This window comes from Lygodium microphyllum, chromosome 3 (assembly GCF_053477565.2).
Source record: "Lygodium microphyllum isolate KBCC chromosome 3, Lygodium_microphyllum_v1.1.10, whole genome shotgun sequence".
NCBI lineage: Eukaryota > Viridiplantae > Streptophyta > Polypodiopsida > Schizaeales > Lygodiaceae > Lygodium > Lygodium microphyllum.
In genome coordinates, this window is record NC_141137.1 from 171,791,083 (window position 1) to 171,811,139 (window position 20,057).

At 41.9% G+C, this 20,057-nt stretch overlaps 1 protein-coding gene across 7 annotated transcripts in view; it reads left to right on the top strand.

Moving 5' to 3' along the window:
- The window catches only part of LOC148039182 (Aldolase-type TIM barrel family protein), a 190,556-nt gene that overhangs the window by 60,485 nt on the left and 110,014 nt on the right, over positions 1-20,057 (top strand). For all 7 annotated transcript variants that reach the window (XR_015690370.1, XM_087675085.1, XM_087675083.1 and 4 more), the window contains exon 2: positions 7,277-7,382. Coding sequence is in view for 6 of the 7 variants with exons in the window: in XM_087675085.1 (XP_087531211.1) it covers positions 7,277-7,382 (106 nt within the window). In the remaining variant the exon portion in view is untranslated. The remainder of the gene's footprint in view (positions 1-7,276; positions 7,383-20,057) is intronic.

Sequence of the window (20,057 nt, forward strand, 5' to 3'; positions counted from 1 at the left end):
CTCAAATCTTGAAGAACAACAGGATGATCGTCAAAGGACACGAACAACGAAAGCGATGACCTAGAGTTATGTCTTACCTGATTTACGCTGTTTTAGGGGAACGGAATGGGACTATGCCTTATGGCAGAGAGGTTGAGCTTTGCATCCCTCTCGTTTCCCATTCTCCTTGAACCAAGTGCAGCGTGAATCTGCTTCGGACCTGGCGTTTCTGCGTAAAGTAGTTCGCTTGGGTCCGATGCTAATTGCTGTTAGGTAATGACCAATCAGGAAAACCCTAATTCCGGTCGATCCTAAGTGGGAACGGCCAGAATACTTCCGCTACGTGGCAGACATGGGAAGCCCTAGATCGCAAAACCCGTAACATTCCATGGAAGTGCCGGGCGGAGCTTTCTAGACATCCTTTCCGATGGACTGCTAAGACGTGTCTTGGATGATGCTAGTGGACACGTTACACCATACACCTATGTATACCGAGAGTAGTCATCAATAAATGTAACAAAGTACTGATGACCTCCAATTGCACGTGTCCTCATGGGACCACAAACATCAGAGTGAATAAGCTGCATTTTCGGACAGCACGCACGGCACCATCTTGTTTGAAGGCAAACCTTGCATCTTGCCCAAAATACATCCCTCACATGCATGAGGAGGTGGAGTCTCCACTGAAGGCAATGCATTTACCATATGATACCTTTGAAGGGTCATCAAACTCCCAAAGCTCACGTGTCCATAGCGGGCATGCCATAGCTTTGCATTTTGTATAGCGGGCAAAAGAGTAGTGACTGCTAAAGCATCATGAGACTGTCTGTTATATGTATCCAACAAAAATAGACCCTTATGTAGGGTGCTGGACAGTCTAAGTGTATAATCCATCTCTGTCTCTAACAATGCATTTTTCATCCTCAAAGATGACTTGAAAGCCATGTTCATTAAAAGCAGAGATAGACAACAAGTTCTTTGTAATGCCAGGTATAAACAAGACATCTAGAAGCATGAAATCACAACCATCTGCAGCAGTAATAGTGACTGTCCCAATGCCACATACATCATAATTGCTGCTGTTCGCACATGTAACACGCTTCCCAGCAGGGGCTGAATGCAAAGAGATAAACAAACACTTCCTAGAAGTGATGTGCTTTGACGCCCCACTATCAAAATACCATGTTTGCTGCATTTCAGCAGCATTAAATACTGAATCAGCCATTGAAGAATCATAACTACATGTGAGAAATGCATAGTCCTTCTCTACAAAGTTGGCTGAAGTATCATCATTAGTAGATTTGCTAGTGGCTGATGTTTCTTGGATAGCCAAACCGGAGTTCTTTTTCTTCTCTTTGGCCAATCTCTTTCTGCATTCATTGATATAGTGACCGGGCTTCTTGCAATAATGGCATTTTCCCTTCTTTTTAGTCTTTTCTGTATCTTGAACAACCTTATTTGATGGCTGTTCAACATCACCCTTTTGCTGATTTTTTACATTTTGCTTGACTTTTCCTTTGCCTTTGAACTTGGAAAGCATAGCCATATCACCTGAATGTAAGGCCACATTCTTCCGAGTCTGTTCCTCTTGCAACAAGAGGCCTTCCAACTCCACAAATGTAAGGGGTTGCTGCCCCCTCCTCAAAGGCAACATCAAAGAGGTGTGGAAACCAAGATACGACTCTGGAAGAGAATTCAGTGTGATGTTTACTAATTCAACATCCTGAATGACCTCATCAACATTGTGTAGCTACTCACGCAAATCCTGTATGTGACTACGGTACTCTGTTATGCTATCACCTTCATCCATGGTCACGTTGGCCCACTCTCTACAGAGATAGGATAATTTGGCCTCATTGCGTGCTGCAAACATATGCTTAAGTACATCCCATGCTGATTTTGAAGTCTTACAAGACTGTGTGCGCGGAATAATTGTCCTTTTCAGTGACAAGGCAATCAAAGAAAGTGCATGTGCATCTTTTGAGTCCCATTTCCTCTGATCCTGGGTAGGAGGGAGAGGAGGGGCAGCAGCAGTAGCAGTAGCAGCACCAATACCAGCAGCAGCAACACCATCAACCTATCCTCGAGCGTTACGCTGAGGTGTCTGAGGTGCAAGACTTCCCGGTCGCTGCAAATCACTTGTAACATAGTCCCACAATCCTTCGCCACAAGAAGGTTACGGACCATAAAAATCCATAGTGGGTAGTTTGAGCCATCAAGTTTGTCCTCCTGAGTGAGGACACCAAGGATGTTGCTTTGATCACTATTCCCCTAACATGCCATACTGTCAGTGATAGACAAAAATCTGCAGCCAAATACTTCAATGCTGAAGTATAGAGTATACTCCTCGAGTACCAAAATCCCCCATGGGATTAAGAAACAAATACCAAACTGTCACTCAAATGCCAAAGTGTGCACAATGCCACCCAAATCAGCACTCAGCCAGTACTACAGTACTATATTGCTGTACCACACCCGCCTCGAAATGTGTGTCCACAAAAGTACAAAATACAGCAACTTAATGTTGATCTTACCAAAATTTATTGAATTTTTCCAAGATTCTCTGCCCAATCTGACTGTAACAGCAACTAAATGCTATTGTATTGCTTGTTGCTTGCCTTGGAGTGTGTGTTGGGCAAAAGCCCCAAATTTCTTTCTAAAATTTCAAAGAAATTGAAGAAATTTGTACCTTACAGTTGGAATTTCTGCAAAAATGTCGCCTCTGGATGCATGTCAACAGTGAACAGCAGTTGAAATCTGCCTCGCGATGCGTGTCGGATCCAAAAAACTGAAAATCCCCAAATTTTCTTAAGCCCATGTGGAAGAAGTTGCGCAATGCCTATGAGTTTGGTAACAATTTGCGCAAAGGGCCTCCAATTGGGCAAAAGCCCCAAATTTTTGGGCAGCACGAGCTAAGATTCGAGAAGAAATGGCCGAAATATACTGGAAATTCCAAAAATTTCGAGAAAACCCAAAATCTGAAAATTAGGGTTTTTGCACTTTTTAGGGTTTGCAGAAATTGGTGGACAGGACTGAGAAAATGGCGGGTAGAGCTGAGAAAATGGCGGGCAGAGCTGAAACAGCAACAACTCTTCCAAAACAGTAGGTCCTCGGGCTGTGTGTGGGACTGTGCATTGGACTGCGTGCAGCGCTGCGCTCAGGCTGAAAACAGCAGATGTGGAGCAGATGACTGAGCTGGACAGATTTGGAGCAAAATGACAGATTTGGAGCTGATGGTTGAACTAGACAGATTTGGAGTAGTCAAGAGATGGCTCAACTATAGCTCCTCCTCCACTTCAGCAGCACCTCACAGCAACTGAAAACTCATCCTCGAGCTGAGAACCGAGCTGGCAGCAGTAGGACCTTGGGCAGGATGGCACCGGCTGACGGTGGCTGAATGGAATGCACACGCACGAGCTGCTCAGATACCAAATGTTGGAAAATGGCAGCCAGCTATGGAGAGAGAGAGGAGAGACAATGACAGCAAGAGAGTGAGTTGAAGCAAAAAGAGTAGAGTGTACTTGCAAGAATGAAAGATAAAGTGAAAGTACAACTTATGTTTAGGTCAATGGTTGACCTAAACAGCCTTCCACCAACTAACTAGAGTTAGGTTTATTTTACTCTAGAGTCTAGTGTCACTACTTTAAGTTTCTAATACACTAGGTGTACACACCTTACATTGACACTTTAATAAGTGTCCACACCACACAAATTACATTGGGCACTGCCGATAGAATCGGCAAATTCTAACAGAAGTGACGAAGAAAGGTGGGTGAAGAATGATTGAAGTGGAGTATGAATGAATAAAGTGACTGTCTATTTATAGGCATGAGTTGTCTAGGGTGGCCCATATATGGGCGCCCATTGAGAAAGTGACCAAAATGTGGACACTAGCCCTTTTTGGGGCTGTCAGTGTGAAACCCCAACTGAAGTGTGTAAACTAAAGAAGTGGTTTCTCAACATTAACTCTATAGAAAGCACGTGATAACCAGGGTTCTATACCTACAGTTAAGACTGCTAAAAGTGTCCCATAATGTGGGAACTGACTACGAGCAAATAGTGCTCTTTGTCTCACTTTCCATCATGAACGGAAAAGAAAAACTAGCTCTAGGATTTGAATCTGCCAGAATTAATTGACAAACAATCTTCCAATGATTATAAACTTGTTTAGATGGATGGATCGATAAATTTGATAGATCAAATTAGAAGATATGGTTAGGACACGTTTTTTGAATTGTTGAATCAAAAAGATATGTTCCCATCGATTGAGTTTACTATGGCAATATTAAGCATTATAAGATATAGAGAATACATGATGATGTATAGCTAGTAGCCAAGACCAATTGTTCATCACAACACAATGAAGAAAAATAACTTATATTCTTTTGATTGATTTGTATATTTAATTATTCGTTGTCTTTATTTCCATTGTAATTACTAGATATCTAGAAAAGTAAAAATAGTCGGCCATTGATGAATGGTCATGCAGTGGGTTAGAAAAAAGATAGCACACACTTTTATCTATATGACTTGATTGGGTGATTGTGACTCGAAATCCAGCTTATCAATACCTTGAAGTGTGGGCTAGATCCACTGGAGTAGACAATTATAATCAACAAGATGGCATGATCATGAAATGTTTGTACAACGTGCATGTGTAGGTTGAAAGCTCAAAATGCATATATCTTTGGTTAGAAAAGTCATATAAAGATTCCAACACCATTTTTCTAATGTACTTAGAAAGAACTTTTACATGATATCACTATTGAGGAATCCCTAAATTTTAGGGGATCCCTAAATTTAGGAGCCTTGGATTGGCCTAAAAATGATAGTCCTAAAAAAGTAGGGATGGCGTTCTAAAAATTGTAAGTCCTATATTTTGACAGTGCTTACTAAATTTGATTGTTTGTAATCCTTGACAATTTTCAGCCCACAAAGGAAGGCCATAGGGAGAGACAAGTGTTGGGACACTTCTCACATCTCATGACATGTGGCTAGACACTTTGTTTTGTTCAACTCCACTTTTTCTTTTTGTACTAACTCTCCTCTTTCGTCTATAAAAACAACTCATTTTTCCTCATTCTACATTGGTTTTCCTAGTTGTAAACTCATGTATAGTACCTGAAGATAGCCTAAAGTTGGCCCTATCCACCTCAATCCATATTCTCTAGTTCACCATCATGGAATATTTCCATATTCACTCTTCTTTTGTTGCTATATTACAAGACACTAGACCTATAGATTCATTACAATGTATTCTTCTCGAGCACTTCTTTCATTTCATGGATAGGAAGAGAGCCACATTGATGTATTGTATTTCCACAACAAAGAAAGGCTGATGTTTCCTCTTTTTACTCTCATTTTGTAAAGAAATTAATTGTTTTTATTGCATAGTAAGTGATGCATGTGTGTATGTATATCTTTTGCATGATCTTGTGATTGAGAGTGAAAATTACTTCTACTCACTCCTAAGTTGATTATATGAAAATATAATCTTAAGGGGGCAGGGGGTCACCCTTCTTCAACCCTCAATCTTGTGTCCATTACCTTTTATTTCTCTGAGGTTGTAATTTTCTGAATAATTGTCATATTCAGCTTTGAGTATTTGTTTTGTTTCAGCTTAGTAAACATCCCCAAAACTCGAATGTTTGAGGTACATAAAGTGTCTAGGCATCCACATTTAATGCACCCAAGTGCTTGGGTGCTGCCCTAGACAGCCCGGGCACCATCCTAGAAAGTTGGTTGGCTTATGTGTCTATAAATAGGGATCTGTCCAGCCACTTTGGACATCTTGAATCCCTTTCGCCATCCTTCACCATCATCTCCATTAGCCTCCGCAACTACTTTAGCACTTGTTAAATATAGTCCACTTGCTAGTGCCATCCTTCAAACTGTTATATTTGTTGTCTAGAGCAGGCCAACTTGCTATTGTAAGCCGTTGGAGGTTCTCTACGACTGCATTTACTTCATCTTGGAGCTGTTGTGCCTATTGGCCGAATCAAGCTGTGTTTACAGCTTCTAGCCACTTCTTAGCTTCATGCAGCTGCTGGTCTGCTTCCAATGACTGTAGATCAAGCAGCCTTGACTTCTATGTCATCACTCTAGTTGCCAGTTGCTGCGATTTGAGTTTTCCAATAGTTTTTAGCATCAACTTGATTTGCATTTTCATCTACAAGAGGTTTTTGCATTTTCAACACTTTTCTTCATGAGCCTTTGCTTTGCTTGGTGGTTATTGTATTTGGGATCCATCTCTAGTTGATGACACATATCGACATCTCTTGAGTCCCCTCCCACAAGAGTCATCAGCTGTTGAACTGCTCTACCCTTGAGCATTTTGTACATTCACCTATTTACACTCAACATTCATTTAGTTTATTAGGTTCCACTCTCCCCTTTTTTGCATTTTGTGTTTTTCTTCTTTTATGTGCTTTTGCCTTAGTTATTATGTTTTAGTCATGTTCGTACATTTTTGTATTTTTGCAGTGCAAGCCCTAGCCAATCTCCACATTAAGCTCTATGCCATGGGATGGCTTGGCATTGCACGCATAAGGTGTGTGGTGTGGTGGTATGGGACTCTAGTTCCCTGGTGGCTTGGAAGTAAAGGCATAGTCATGTGCTAACCTGAGGCTTGAGGGTGAGCTTCAAAGGCTCTACGGTTGGAAGGTGTTCAAGCTTTGAGTTGTTTGCTACCATGTAAGGGTTTTGCAGGCTTGTCTAAGGGCAGGACCTATCAGGCCAATTGTTGTTTTCTGCATTTCTCAGGAATTTCTATGGTTTGATTTCCAATTGACCGGCTTATTTTGTTTTGCTCCTCTACTCACTCTTCCTTGTCTTCATATTTGAGTTCGTCATTTGTATTTTTAAATTCTTTTGCCCTTTTCATGAATACATTTTATAATTTCTTATATAGAAGTGATTTTCGATAAAGTGGTGATGCAAATTTATTATTCTCATATAGTGTGTCAGATATTAAGCTGCACTATAAACTGTACCTTTTTGGGTTGCCTTTTGAGAGAATCTATGCTTGGCTGCTGCAGTAGTAATAAGTGATGGTCATTTTTGGACTTAACAGGATGGTAGCTTCTTTCTGTTCCATGTCCTATCCCATGTGACTATAGAGTCACAAGTGACAGCAATTCCTCCCCATGTCTCCATCCTGTTTTGTGTCACATGTGACCATTGCTTGCTAGTTCTTGAAGTACTGAAACTATTGTTTTGAATGCTTATGCTGATATTGAATCTTAAATCTATCACAAAAAGTGCACTAAACATTTAACTTTTTATGCCATGATTTCAGGGAACCCTTCCATTTCGATTGTTGGCAGCTGATTTTGGTGCTGATATAACATATGGTGAAGAGATCGTGGACCATAAATTGATCAAATGTAACCGTCAAGAAAACGGTACAATACTAGTCTTGGAGTAACATTGGTGTTTTGAAGTTCAGACAAGGACAATTTGGGTCATCCTACATGAAGGACATGCATGCCCCACATGCCTGTTTACTGCCCCTAGGCATGTGCCTGCTGCACCGGTGTTGAAAAATGAGAACTATAGTCCTTTTAGTGTGTAGTTCTTGATAGGACAACTTTCATATACACTTTATGATTTATGAAGTGCATTCCTAAGATAGCTGTGCATAAGATACATAACATAAAGATCCTTGTCTCCATTCATGTAGGTGCCATACCCAAGCTAAATGATGAAATTATATGTAGATCCTTTAGTTTGCATTAGAGCCTATGTTTAGACCTTAAGCTAATGAAAGTGCATATAGACCATGAATATGTGGATATCATTTCTGTTCAAAGTGTGACATAAATATAAGTGTGCTCATAGCCTGTTGTGCACTGTGTACTGTGTGTAAAGTGTTTCCATCAGCGAGCATTCATCTAAACATCGTATAAAACTCCTTGTATCCTCACTATCAAGTGTAAGGTATCTACTTGTAAAGGTGACAGTTATGCCTAGTGAGGAATGGCATAGATAGAATGCAGTTTAAAACTAAACATGAAGATTAAAACTAAACATGGTACATAGGTAACCTCAAAGATTGAAGGGCATTGACATAGATGGAAGTGGATTGCTAACATTATTGCTTGGTACATTTAAACAGTGGGATGCAGTCATGCCATAGATCTACTTGACATTTTTATTGTAGAGACTCTTCTCAAGATTTGCAAAGAGATTGTCCAAAGTCTCTGCAAGAGATGGGCAAGGTTACAGAATGATTTTGACTGCACGAGGAGGATAGAGGCTTTTCTTAGCATTTGGGACACTCCATCTAGATTCATGCATGGTTTGGCATTATAGGCCACCTTTGAGTGGCTGTTCTCCCAATATTATACTAGACTTCTTTTAGTCTCATTTATAAGGCCATTTTGGATTTGTGTTTTACCCCATGATGTTTATTTATTTCTAAGGTGTTTATTGATGGAACTTCCTTTCCTTTGAAAAGAAAGAACAGAACCTTAAAGATCAATTTGCGACCCTAATTAGCTGGGAGGAGTGTAGTTAAGTTGTATATCAAATAGGGCTCCTAGATTAGCCCACAAATTGGCACCATCACCTTTCCATCTCCCCATAATGGAGGATGCATCTCTTGATTCTTTCCAGCTCTTGGTGGTTTCAAGAGTCCGGTTTAGACCAAAACCCTTTATGAAGTATATCGATGCTTGCATCATTGGATTAGGATTCTATCATGCTTTGTGACCAAGGTTCTGTTGAACTGTAAAGTAATCCTTAAATCCTAATCTGCACTTGTATTCTCAATACCACTCAAGGTAGGATGTGTACGACCAATTAAAAAAAAGGAAAAAAAAAAAGAAAAAGAAAAGGGGGGGAAGAAGCTGTAGGAGCAAACTCATAGCTTAGTAGCTTTTGTAGAGCCCAATGCATGGTGGACATAGAGTGCCCCGTCTTGCTAGGTCATTGGCATCTCTTTGAGGATACAATACTTTGAATGGATTATGGGTCTTTTGAAAAAGGATAGTTGATTTAGTGAATGGTTGATGCTGTTCTTTATTTGCTTGGAATTTGGACTTTTGTTCTTTTGGCTTTCAATTTTTGTGGTTTTTAGTTTCTTTGGCCTTCTTAATGTTGGTGCTTGACTCTTGGGTCTTCTTGTCTTCTTGTCCTTTTGGGGCTTTAAGTTTGATTTTGTTTCTTGGTCCTAGCTATAATCTTTTTCTTTGGCTTAGGCTTTGGCTTGGCATTTGGTCTTTAGGCCTTCTGTGTTGGTGGACTTCATGATGGTCTTCTTCTTTATTGTTTGCACTTGTGCTAGACTTTGCATTTGCCTCTTGGTAATAGACATCAGATTTTTTCTTCTCTTTCAAATAGTACACCTCAGAAGCTTGAGATTTATATGGATTTGGGAAGAGATATTGCCTTGGCTTAGTTGCTTTTTGGAATGTAGGTGATTTAGGGACATTACATTGGTCCTTTAATGGTATTAACCTTTGGTATATAATATTGGGTCTAGGCTATGAGGAGTTAAGAGCTTTTGGTTAGAAGAGCAAAAGAAGTAGAATAATGATAGACCCAAGATCAATGAAAGAGAGGATGCATAAGATGTAATTGGGAAAATGTATCCACTGTGATAATCAAGAGTACAATGGTCGAGCACCAACTTACACACTCCACAAGCTCTCTCTCTCTCTCTCCACACCAATAATTCGCAAGGACATGAATGAATGACTTTGGCCACACTCCCTCCTTTTGTAGACAAAAATAAGGAGTTGTCCTACTAAAAAAATAGGTTGGTCAATAATCAAATACACAATAAAGAGGCTGTCCAGACACTAAGGCACGGGCACCCATGAACTTGTGATATGACCATTTCTAACACCCTCTCTTAGAGGACAGGTGAACAAGCAAAGAACAAGAACACCTAGGATGCACCATGGATACTCCAATAGCATGCACTTCATTGGATGCACCTTGGTAAGAAAGCACCGTGATAAAAGAAGTCCAAATGCCATAATTCCTCTTTTGAAAGCAAAGCAGTCAAGTCAGCCTCCTATAGCCACACAAGCTCCATGGATAGCTCATTGTGACACCAAGATTTATTCACGAGAGCATATGCATGCTATTCGGGTCCCCTCATGTGAGACCACATGAACACATCATGATTCATGTCGCAAGTCCCATCATGAACTTGGCGTTGGGGAAGACCATTGTCCAAGGTTTGGGTCACCAGAACATGTGAGCTTGATGACACACATAAGTCCACCAAGAATGAAAGACCATTAGCATGCCCTCTATCCACCCTCACACTTGCCTCTCATGGGGCCTTGCAAATAGCAGCAAACACAGCTGTCAGGACGAGTGACAAGCTGTAGAATGCTGCGTGGATGCTGGGGGGCCTATTTGATGTGAAAATATAATAGTTGCAGGGCTGGAAACAGGTTGCCTGTCTGGCAGTAGACTGTAGGCAGCTGGGCGACAGGTATTTGATGCTAAAGATGAGATGGAAGCTCCTCAAATTAGGTTGCCAGGCTGTATGACTTCATGGAAAGCAAAGGCAACACTTGCAAGCATCACGAATGAGGTATCCACTAGGACAGGGTGTAGACAGTAGCGCACATGGAGAGGGTTGATGATAGCTGGCTAGCAATAATGGAATGAGGGATAAGGGATGCACTTGCATAAGCTCCTATTATAGAGGATTTGGAGTACACTTGACCTACTGCCAAAAAGAAGACATTCAATGATACTAATAAAGCACTAATGTGCTTTTGGGGCTGGTTTAAAGAGACTTCGCGAGATGGGTCAATAAAGATTGGTCAACCACTTGATCCTCAAGTACCTTCTTCCATGGATCAACATTGGTACTCCCTCCCCCTTCGACAGTGACATGATGGAAATAGAGATTCCTCATAGCTTTCCCTTCCACCATTTGATGGTGAAAGGGGGTGGCTACTTCTCTTGGTGCTTATGCACTTCTATCATTTTCTGTATGCGCCTTGATCATCATACTTGTAAAAGGGTGCTTGGGCAAGTGAACAATTTCTCCATGAGGGCATTGTCGAAGTGGCACCATTGCACTTTGCATAACATTCTATTTGAGTATGACACCTTGCATTACCCCTGAAGCACTAGGAGAGAGAATTCTCTAATTTGCTACTGCAAAACAATGAGCCAGCAGCAATATTCAGCCGATGCATGCTCGAAATTAGGTCGCTAGCAATAAATGAGCCCCCAAATCAAGTTGTCTGCCCCTGATGGTGCAGTAAATGCTGCTGCCTACTGCTGAAAAGCACTCAGCAGCTAGCTTGCCTGATGAGAAATGGCCTTCACATGCTGTAGCCAGCCCATGTTTGGGCTCCATACAATGTTGCCTATTACCAGTAATGCTCCCAATCAGATTGCCTGCTGCTGGTTAGGGTTTTCTCGCTGTCAGACCAGCTAGATTCAGGTTCAGCTGTTGTCAGTTGTCCCAAAATGACTCTCTTCAGTTTTGCATGTCTCTAATCACGGCTGCATGCTCATTGGCAAGCTTGTCCATGTAGAACTCAGTCTCTAGACTCAGTTTGTGGCCATTAATAATTCAATTTAAGGAAAAATACTTCGTCCTGCCCAAGTTTCAGCCATTGCTCAGCCTCAATTTTAAATTAGTAACCACTTTGCACCTGAAAGTGTTGAAATGTTCCACAAACCTTAGTCCAAGACATTAAATCATTTGATTCCCAAGCCCCCATGACATTAAATCATTTGACTCCCAAGCCCCCATGAAAATAAAAGTCATTCCCAAGGCATATTCTATGTTTCTGACCAAGATCTGTCACCAAGCACCCATTGACACTTGTCTACTACTTTTGCCAATGCCCCGCACTGCCCAAGCTAGAGTTGTCTATCATTGTGATTCTCATTCAACTTAATCTCACATGTGCACAGTGCATGTGCACGGCTTCATTCTACCAAGAGCATTAAGTTAGAAATTCATGAACCCATGACATTGCGAGCCTCACCATCAAGCTCTAACTGATTTGTTACTCCTAATGGGAGAGTGGGTTGAAGACAAAGTAGCATAGTCTGACCATCAGTTCCAAATTAATTTTCTGAACTCTGTGTTCATCTCTTGGACAAACATTCGGTAAGGTGGATATAGATGAGGGAGAAAGATGTATATCCTCATTGAGAGTGTAATACTGCTTCAGGGTCTTCAATCAAGAGAAGCCGGAGAAGACACAATGGCTTCCCAAGAGTAAGGTGTCTCAACCATTGTGAGTTGGTTACATGTAGCTTGTGTATCTCACACAAACCTAGCCTCTACAATAGCTGTAATATACTATTTAGTAGAGCATTGACTTTGATACCATTCAAAATGCATCAACATGGCTAAAATAAGATAACTTGGACAAATTCACAAAGCGCAAAAATAGGGAAGAAGTAGATAAAATTGAACGAATAGTGTATGTTGGATGAATGGATAAGTGCACAAAATTCTCAAGGGAGAGTAGTCTAACAGCCAATGACTCTTGTGGGAGCAGGTTGAGGGAGGTGTTAAGAGCGTGTCTGAACTGGCCTTCAAAAGCCCAAAGGGCAATAGAATACATTTTCGCAAACACTTAATTTAGCTTAACAGTAAATTCAGTAAGAAAAATTCGTACACAATTGGAGCTAGAGTGCTTCTATACCACACATGACACGTGTTGGCCCCAAAGCTTCATGCCCCTTTCGGTATTTCTTTAGATTATTGACATATATTCAAAACTGGTAACAAATGGTTGTATTTCAGTGATTTCTCATGACACAATTGATCCATGGGTGCACAATGACTTTGCCACCTTCAATGCTGGCCTTCAACCAACTGTAGAGTGTTCAAAACTGCAAATGAACATTTTAGCTTGCCAAACCCTAAATATTACAGCCAGCATTTGAACCCAATTTTATGGAGCATTTGCCTAGACAACCTGTCCTCCATAGTTTCCATGCAATCCCATGCCGTTCCTCTCACAAACGGAGGGAATTCTTATGATCAAATTGTGAGAATGTTGATTTCTTTGTGACAAAGTAGTCTAGAAAGTGCACTAGGCTTGAGATCTCAAAGGAGAAGAGAGGATCTTGGTTTGCTCTACTATAACAACCTATTTCTTTGATGTTTAGCTAAAAAATAGTAGCATACCTTGCTATATATGGAGTTACAAGGTTGCCAATAGAATCCCTATGCTAGGAGGAGAAAATTGGTTGATGTCACACTCCATCCATGCTGTTAGCTTATATTCCATGATTGAAACCTACAATTTTGGTAGCAAAGAAAAGAAAAATGGCTATCTCCAAACTTGGGGCTGCTCAAACAAGAGAACTCCGAGTAGTGCTAGCGCCAAATAACCAATATAAGCTTTTCAAATGAGCAAGTAGTGCTTACTTAATCAGATCAAGATTTTGATTAAGGGCTAATTAACGACTTGATCATTAATCATAAGTGAGCTTCTCATTGGACTAAACTTAAGCTTGAGGCGTGTTTTATAACTCAACCACCCTAAGTGAGTTGCTTACTGGGCGAAACTTTCAATGTGACATAATTCTAAGGTGTAAATTTTCATTTTAATGAAAGTTTTACATTACATCTTATCATTTTTGCATTGGTCTTGTACCACATAGCATGTGCACCAAGAGCCAGGGGTATCAGAATTAATGTTTCATTTTAATTAAAAATCTTTGTGAAATTTAATTAAATCATTAAGTTTCTTTTGCGCTTTGCTAACAATGTCATCTTGAGTCTAGTATGCACTTGATGGAGTAGAAGATGGTGTAAATATGTGTTGAAAACCCCTAAAGTTACTCGTTGCAGATGCAAATGTAGATCATGTTGATGCTAAATACTGCTGAAAAAACTCAAAATGCAGCAGCTAACTATATGGATGCTGACATGGTAGTGAAGGCAGCTTGACTAGGAGTCACGAGGAACAAACCAACAACTATGAGGAAGTGCTGTAAATAGTTGAACACAAATTTCTAAAGTGACATCAACAGTGTGGATGACCTCTAGATTGTACAGCTACAAGGTGGTCGATTTTGATGTGAATATAGTAAGTAGTTCACCAGGTCATGTCGATCAAGGGCACATTTAGAAACTCTTTGACAATACACAAGCTGTACCCATGGCAAAAAACATAAAGGGAATGGATATATGACTCTTAAGAATCTATCAATATATTAGGTCATGAGCATTCCCAAGAGTTGGTGTCTTATACCACCAGTCCAATTTTTGGGCATGCATTCCAAGATACAGTAGTGGATTGCTATTTTGTGCAGATTTGCCATGCATTATGAGGTACTTTGTAACAAGCGTGATACACAGGAACTAGGCGTTAGACACCTAGTCACATTGACTGGGGTATATAAGGTGTTAAGAAACCCAGTTTAGGGCATGCGGATATTATCAAGAATTGACTCGTCACCTTTATCTCAAGCTTCCATGGCTTCCTCCTTTCTTCCTTCTTTCGTGTCTTTCTCTCTCCTCTTCTAGTCATTCTTCTTCTTCTTTCTCTTTCTCTCTCTTTAGCTCATTCTCCTCTCTCCTCTTAGCTTCATTCATTACAAGTGGTATTAGAGCATTAGGCTTTGGTCCTTCTCTCCTTTCATCTTTCTTTATCTAGTTCCCTTTTCAAATCTAAAACCCTAGTTTACTTAGGTCATAGGTACAGGTACAATAGGTAGGACCACAGTTAGTTACAACTTTTTGGAGCAAGCAGGAGCTATGGATGGAGCTTCAGACGTATCAAGAGGTAATATGGGCAATTTGGCTGGTCGTTACTCTTTCCCATATAACTTTTAGGAGGCCTCAGGAAAAGTCGGAGGTTCAAGAGTTAGAGGAGGGCAAAAATCATAGTTACTTTTTGTTCAAGGCTTCTCTCTCTTTCTCCAACAAGCTTTTCCCTCAAGCTCCCATGGTGAATTGTTCCCAAATCTTTTCCTCTTGTTGCAATCATCCCTTAACCTCAACTCTCAGCTGCCCCACATGCTTCCTAGAGTGATTCTCAGCTTGGCAAGCACCCTTGTGCCTTGCATTTGAGCCACTTGGATAGTAGGCAGTAGCCCGCCAAATGCGGTGCATTTTGTGCTGACTTTCCTGGTGCATTTTCCTTAGTCCCACCTCCTCCTTAAGTGATCCAGCTGCAAGTGGAACCTTTGGAGTACAAAGCACTCCTCCCCCATGGCAAACTTTGAACTCTTGCCTCCTCTTGCTGGCTTTCCTCCTTGGTGAGACACCTTGCTATACAGTGTTTGGGACAGCCATTAAAGCTCAGCCCAAGCTCTCAAATCTACAATCCATGGAACTTCATCCCTCAAGAGTTCCTTCAGCCGTTCTTGACCTCTCTTACCTGGATTGAATTCATGAAGCTCAACATGCGAAGATTTCTTGTGGGCAGCTATGAAAGTTTCATTTGAAGCTTTCCATTCTTGAAGATAAAGCTCGGGAACAAGCACGGGAGTCCCTACCATCAAAGGAAGCATAAAATCCTTAAAGAATTCATCCATTGGAGTGCTTTAATGAAGTGGGCTTACTTGATGGAGAACTTGGTATCACGGTAGATCATGCTTCATCCATCCACTCCAAACTCTGAAGAGGTATGTTAATCCAATCTAATCTCTCATTTTAATCCACTTGCTGAGCTTAATCCCTTTTGTTAGAGAGTTAATGGTTGCATATGACCTCTTAGTTGAATATTTCATTGTATGCACGCTATCCACCTGAAATCAACGACTCACTTGTCCCCACTTGCCTTTCAATGCATCATGATTAACTTTCCATAATTTGTTCTTGCTGACATCAACTCTTATTTGATCATGTATGTCTTGGATTAATCTCAAGTTGGATAGTAAGCCATTGTAAAAGGGTAAGTAGCAGCTAGTGAGTTACTAGAATGCTAAGGTAAGCCCTACCCAAGCTCTTGTTTAATCCCTGCATCTCATGAATAGACCCAATGCTTATTTTCCAATGCACCTCATGCTAGTTGTTTAATTAAAAATGTTTGCCATGTATACTCTAGTTGAGGAAAAATGTCGATGCCAAACGAGGTGGTAAGCCAAAAGATAGGTGACTCTCCCTTACCACTTATGACCCTGAAGGGGTGCACAACCTGGCTTGAGGGGAATTTTGCCCACCTCTCGGTGATCTGGAGCCTGATACTTGTATGTGGGTGTAGGTACACTCCATGGTCACCCCATTCTCGATAAAATACCCCTATTTGGACACCTTCACTGATCATGGTACCCATGCATGACACTTGACATGTATGTGGTTAAGGAGATGTGTGACACTAAGATCCACTTATGCAATGATGGTAGAGCAAATGGCTATGTCAATGTACTTGGGATTATGCTCAGTATGCTTAGGATGTTGCTTATGATGATGCTCAAGCCGCTCAGCCCATGAGCCATTGACACAGTGCATGTGAGAATTGAGACACACAGTGTTTTAGTCACAGTCACTCAAGGATAGTCATAGAAACCCAATTGGGACACAGACAATGTTTTAGTCACAGTCATAGATAGTGTTTTAGTCGCAGTCACTTAGGGACAGTCATAGAAACCCAATTGTAGAAAATTCTGTATTGCACTTGGGAGTGAACCTATAGCTCATCTCGAAGAGGGCTCCATCCCCTTCAATTTGAATAAAAAATCTCCTGAATTGGAGCCACGGTCTAAAAGTTATAGCCATTTCTGTGCATTGAGATCATTGTGGAAAGGGTACAGCCCACTTCAGGACAGCAGGCACAGAAATCCAATTGTAGAATTCTCTGATAATTTTCTGTCACAAAGCTTGATAGCTCATCTCGAAGAAGGTTTCCTTCCCTTTGATTTGAATCAAAAATCCCAATGATCAAAGTTTCCTACTAGAAGTTATGCCTCATTTACTGATAGTGGGCCCTGTGGACTGCATCTAAATGGTTGATTAAAAGGGCAAAAGCAAGGCCCATGAGGAGGTCTAGAGGGAGATTAGGAACTCCGGGACCTCAATAAATGATGAACCTAGCTCGGCACAAGATTATCATGGTGATATACATGAGGAAGTGCCTGATATGGACCCCTACAGCTTGCTCAATCACACTCTCATGTCGGCATGAGCTTCGTCACATAGAGAGGCATAATGACATGGTTGCGAGTCATCACTAGATGTTGTTTAAAATTGATGTAGCAATTGAGCAAATGACTCATTCGAACTCTCAGACTCAACAAATCCTAGAGCAATTCACCACTCTTGTAGCCTAGTTAGCCGCCACTCTGGCCCTAGAAAAGGCAAAAGAGTCCAAGCGCAAGTCTTGACAACATCCACCACTAGAGCCACTACATGGTCCACATGGCATTCTTGGATCCAAGGGTATTCCCCCTTCCTGCTAGAGTTGGACATTCCTTGGATAGGCAAGAGAGTAGGTACAGGAGGCGACACGTGGTAGCAGGCAGGCGACATGTGGTAGCTAGCGTGGCAGGTGACACGTGGCAGGTTGGACAGTGGGTTGTGTTGACTAGTCGGCTGCAGACCTGTTATTTCTAGCATTTTCTTGCTGGTCTATTCATTGGCGTCGGTCTTCACATTCTCTTAGTTGTGCTCCCATTTTGTAGGCTGTAGACCATGGAGATTGCCCTCGGGGTTAATGGAGAGTGAGATCTTTGAGGTGAAGACATACGTGGACATTCTCTTTGCACCCATGTATATATCTGTATCCTTATATGGCATTATTCACTGTATATTTTCTGCGTTTCATTATCTCTTTCTCTCTATTCACTCTTTGTCTTGGTCATTCGCTTCTGCATTGCTTCACTCTGACATGGTATCAGAGCATTGGAGGACTAACCTAGGGGACCTACTTGAAGAGGAGATTTCAGCGCGACACAAGGTTGTGTTTTCAGCGTGTTCGAGAGTGAGTAGGAGGGCTGCGCATCAAAACAAGGCTGAGGCGAGTGTGAGAGTGTGAGAAAGGAGAAGATTTGCTGAAGCTGCTGCTGGTTTTCGCTATTAGAGAAGGAAGAAGGCTCTGTTTTGGGCCTTCAGGTGCAGATTTTACCTTTTCATCACCTCGGACGGGTGAGGATGTAGGATGAGCTGTAAAGAGCCCTAGCAGGCTTCATTCTTACAGTTAGAGAGGGCTACTTAGTGTGTTTTGCGTAGGCATTGTAGGTAAAGATGTCTTCTAAGGCGGAGATGGAGTTTCAAGCGATCATGGACTGGAAGGTGCTCGTGCTACTGGCTCTTCCATCAGATCAAAAGCTCAATGGGGAGAATTACTGCATCTAGTGGGTCATGATGCTTGCCATTTTGGAGTTCGATGATTTGGCAGAGCTTGTTCGACTTGCCACGTGTTGCTTGCCACGTCAGCTACCATGTCACCTATTGTACCTACTACTGCCTGATCAAGGAATGTCCAACTCTAATACCGCCCCTCAGATCCTAGACACGGTAGAAGGCTAAGGAATCTAGAGTGCTGTCAAAGTAAAGCCTGAGGAAGTGCCTTCGTAAACAAGTCGGTAAGATTGTTCTCTCTCTTGCAATAGACCAGGAAATGAAACACACGGTTCCTGGCCAAGGCAATGCAACTCTCATTGTAGCACTGTAGAACAGTAGGACCTCTAGGTGGGCAACCAAGCTCCTCCAAGAGCCTACGAAGCCACAGTCTCACATGTAGTAGAAGATTCTGCCTGATACTCCGCCTCAGTCAAAGATAGGGCAACCATCGGTTGCTTCTTGCTGCTCCATGAAACAGCACTAGTACCTAAGGTAAAGCAATAACCTATCGTGGACCTCCGATGATCCACATCGCCGGCCCAATATGAATCCCTCCATCCTGTAAGGACCAAGTCTATAGCACCAATACCTACTAGATAATAGATCCCAAGATCAGGAGTCCCCTGTAGGAACCACAAAATCCTCTAAGCAGCTTGCCAATGCACCATCTTGGGTTCACTCATAAACCTGGCCAACACACCTACAACATAACATAAGTCGACAAGAGTGTTAAGAAGCCAGATCAAGGAGCCAACCAACGGCCTATAACAAGTAGAATCCACCGAAGGAGAATTGGAATGAGTGGTAGCCTTCCAATTCGGGTCCATAGAAGCTGTAAGAGACTTGCATCTCTCCATCTCACACGTAATCAAGAGCTCTTAGATATACTGCTCATGGGAAATAAAGATCCCCTCGGAGTCTGATAGATCTCATGACCTAGAAAGAAGTGAAGAAGTCCCATTTCCGTCATCTCAAACATCTCATGAAGTGCTGCCTTCGCCTGCTCAACCATCTAAGTATGATCACCTTTCACAATCAAGTCGTCCAGATAAATGACAAACAACACACGACCTCCTGAGGTGTGAACATAAAGCTGGGGGTCGGTTGTGAACCGCCAATACCCCAGTTTCTCCTCGAGGAATAAGTCAATATTCTCATTCCAAGCACATGAAGCCTACTTAAGGCCATAGAGAGCCTTTCTCAACTTGTACACATTACCATCAGAAGAATCAAAGCTTGGAGGCTGCTCAACATAGATCTTCTCCTTCAACTCCCCATTTAAGAAGGCAGACTTCACATTCAGCCAATAGACCAGCCATCTCCTATGGCTAGCCAAGGCAAGAACTGCACGAATAGTAGCCATCCAAGTTGTAGGGGCAAAAGTATCATGAAAATCGATGCGTGGGCGTTGTGCAAAACCTTTAGCAACAAGGTAGGCCTAGTGCTTGTCCAACGTGCCATCACTGCGATACTTCGTCTTGAAGACCCATTTGACTCCAATGATCTTCTTATGGGGGGGAGGCTTCAGCACAAGATACCAAGTGCCATTCCTCTCAATCGACTCCAGCTCCTTCTCCATCGCTTTCCACCAACGATCATGCTATAAAGCCTCCTTCATGAAGGTGGGCTCCCGATCCTGCATGACACGAGTCATCAAACAGTACTTAGTGTAAACAAGCTTGGTGTGGTACGCTTGGTTCCTCTAAGAACGCTGCAGGCCATCTTGCAGCTGCCACTCCTCAGGGACCCTCTCAATCCCTACATCACGAAGAGTGTCACGAGCCCAACGAGGAGGAGGTCGGATCTCACGTCGTCACTCTCCATCTAGTGAAGTTTCTAGAAG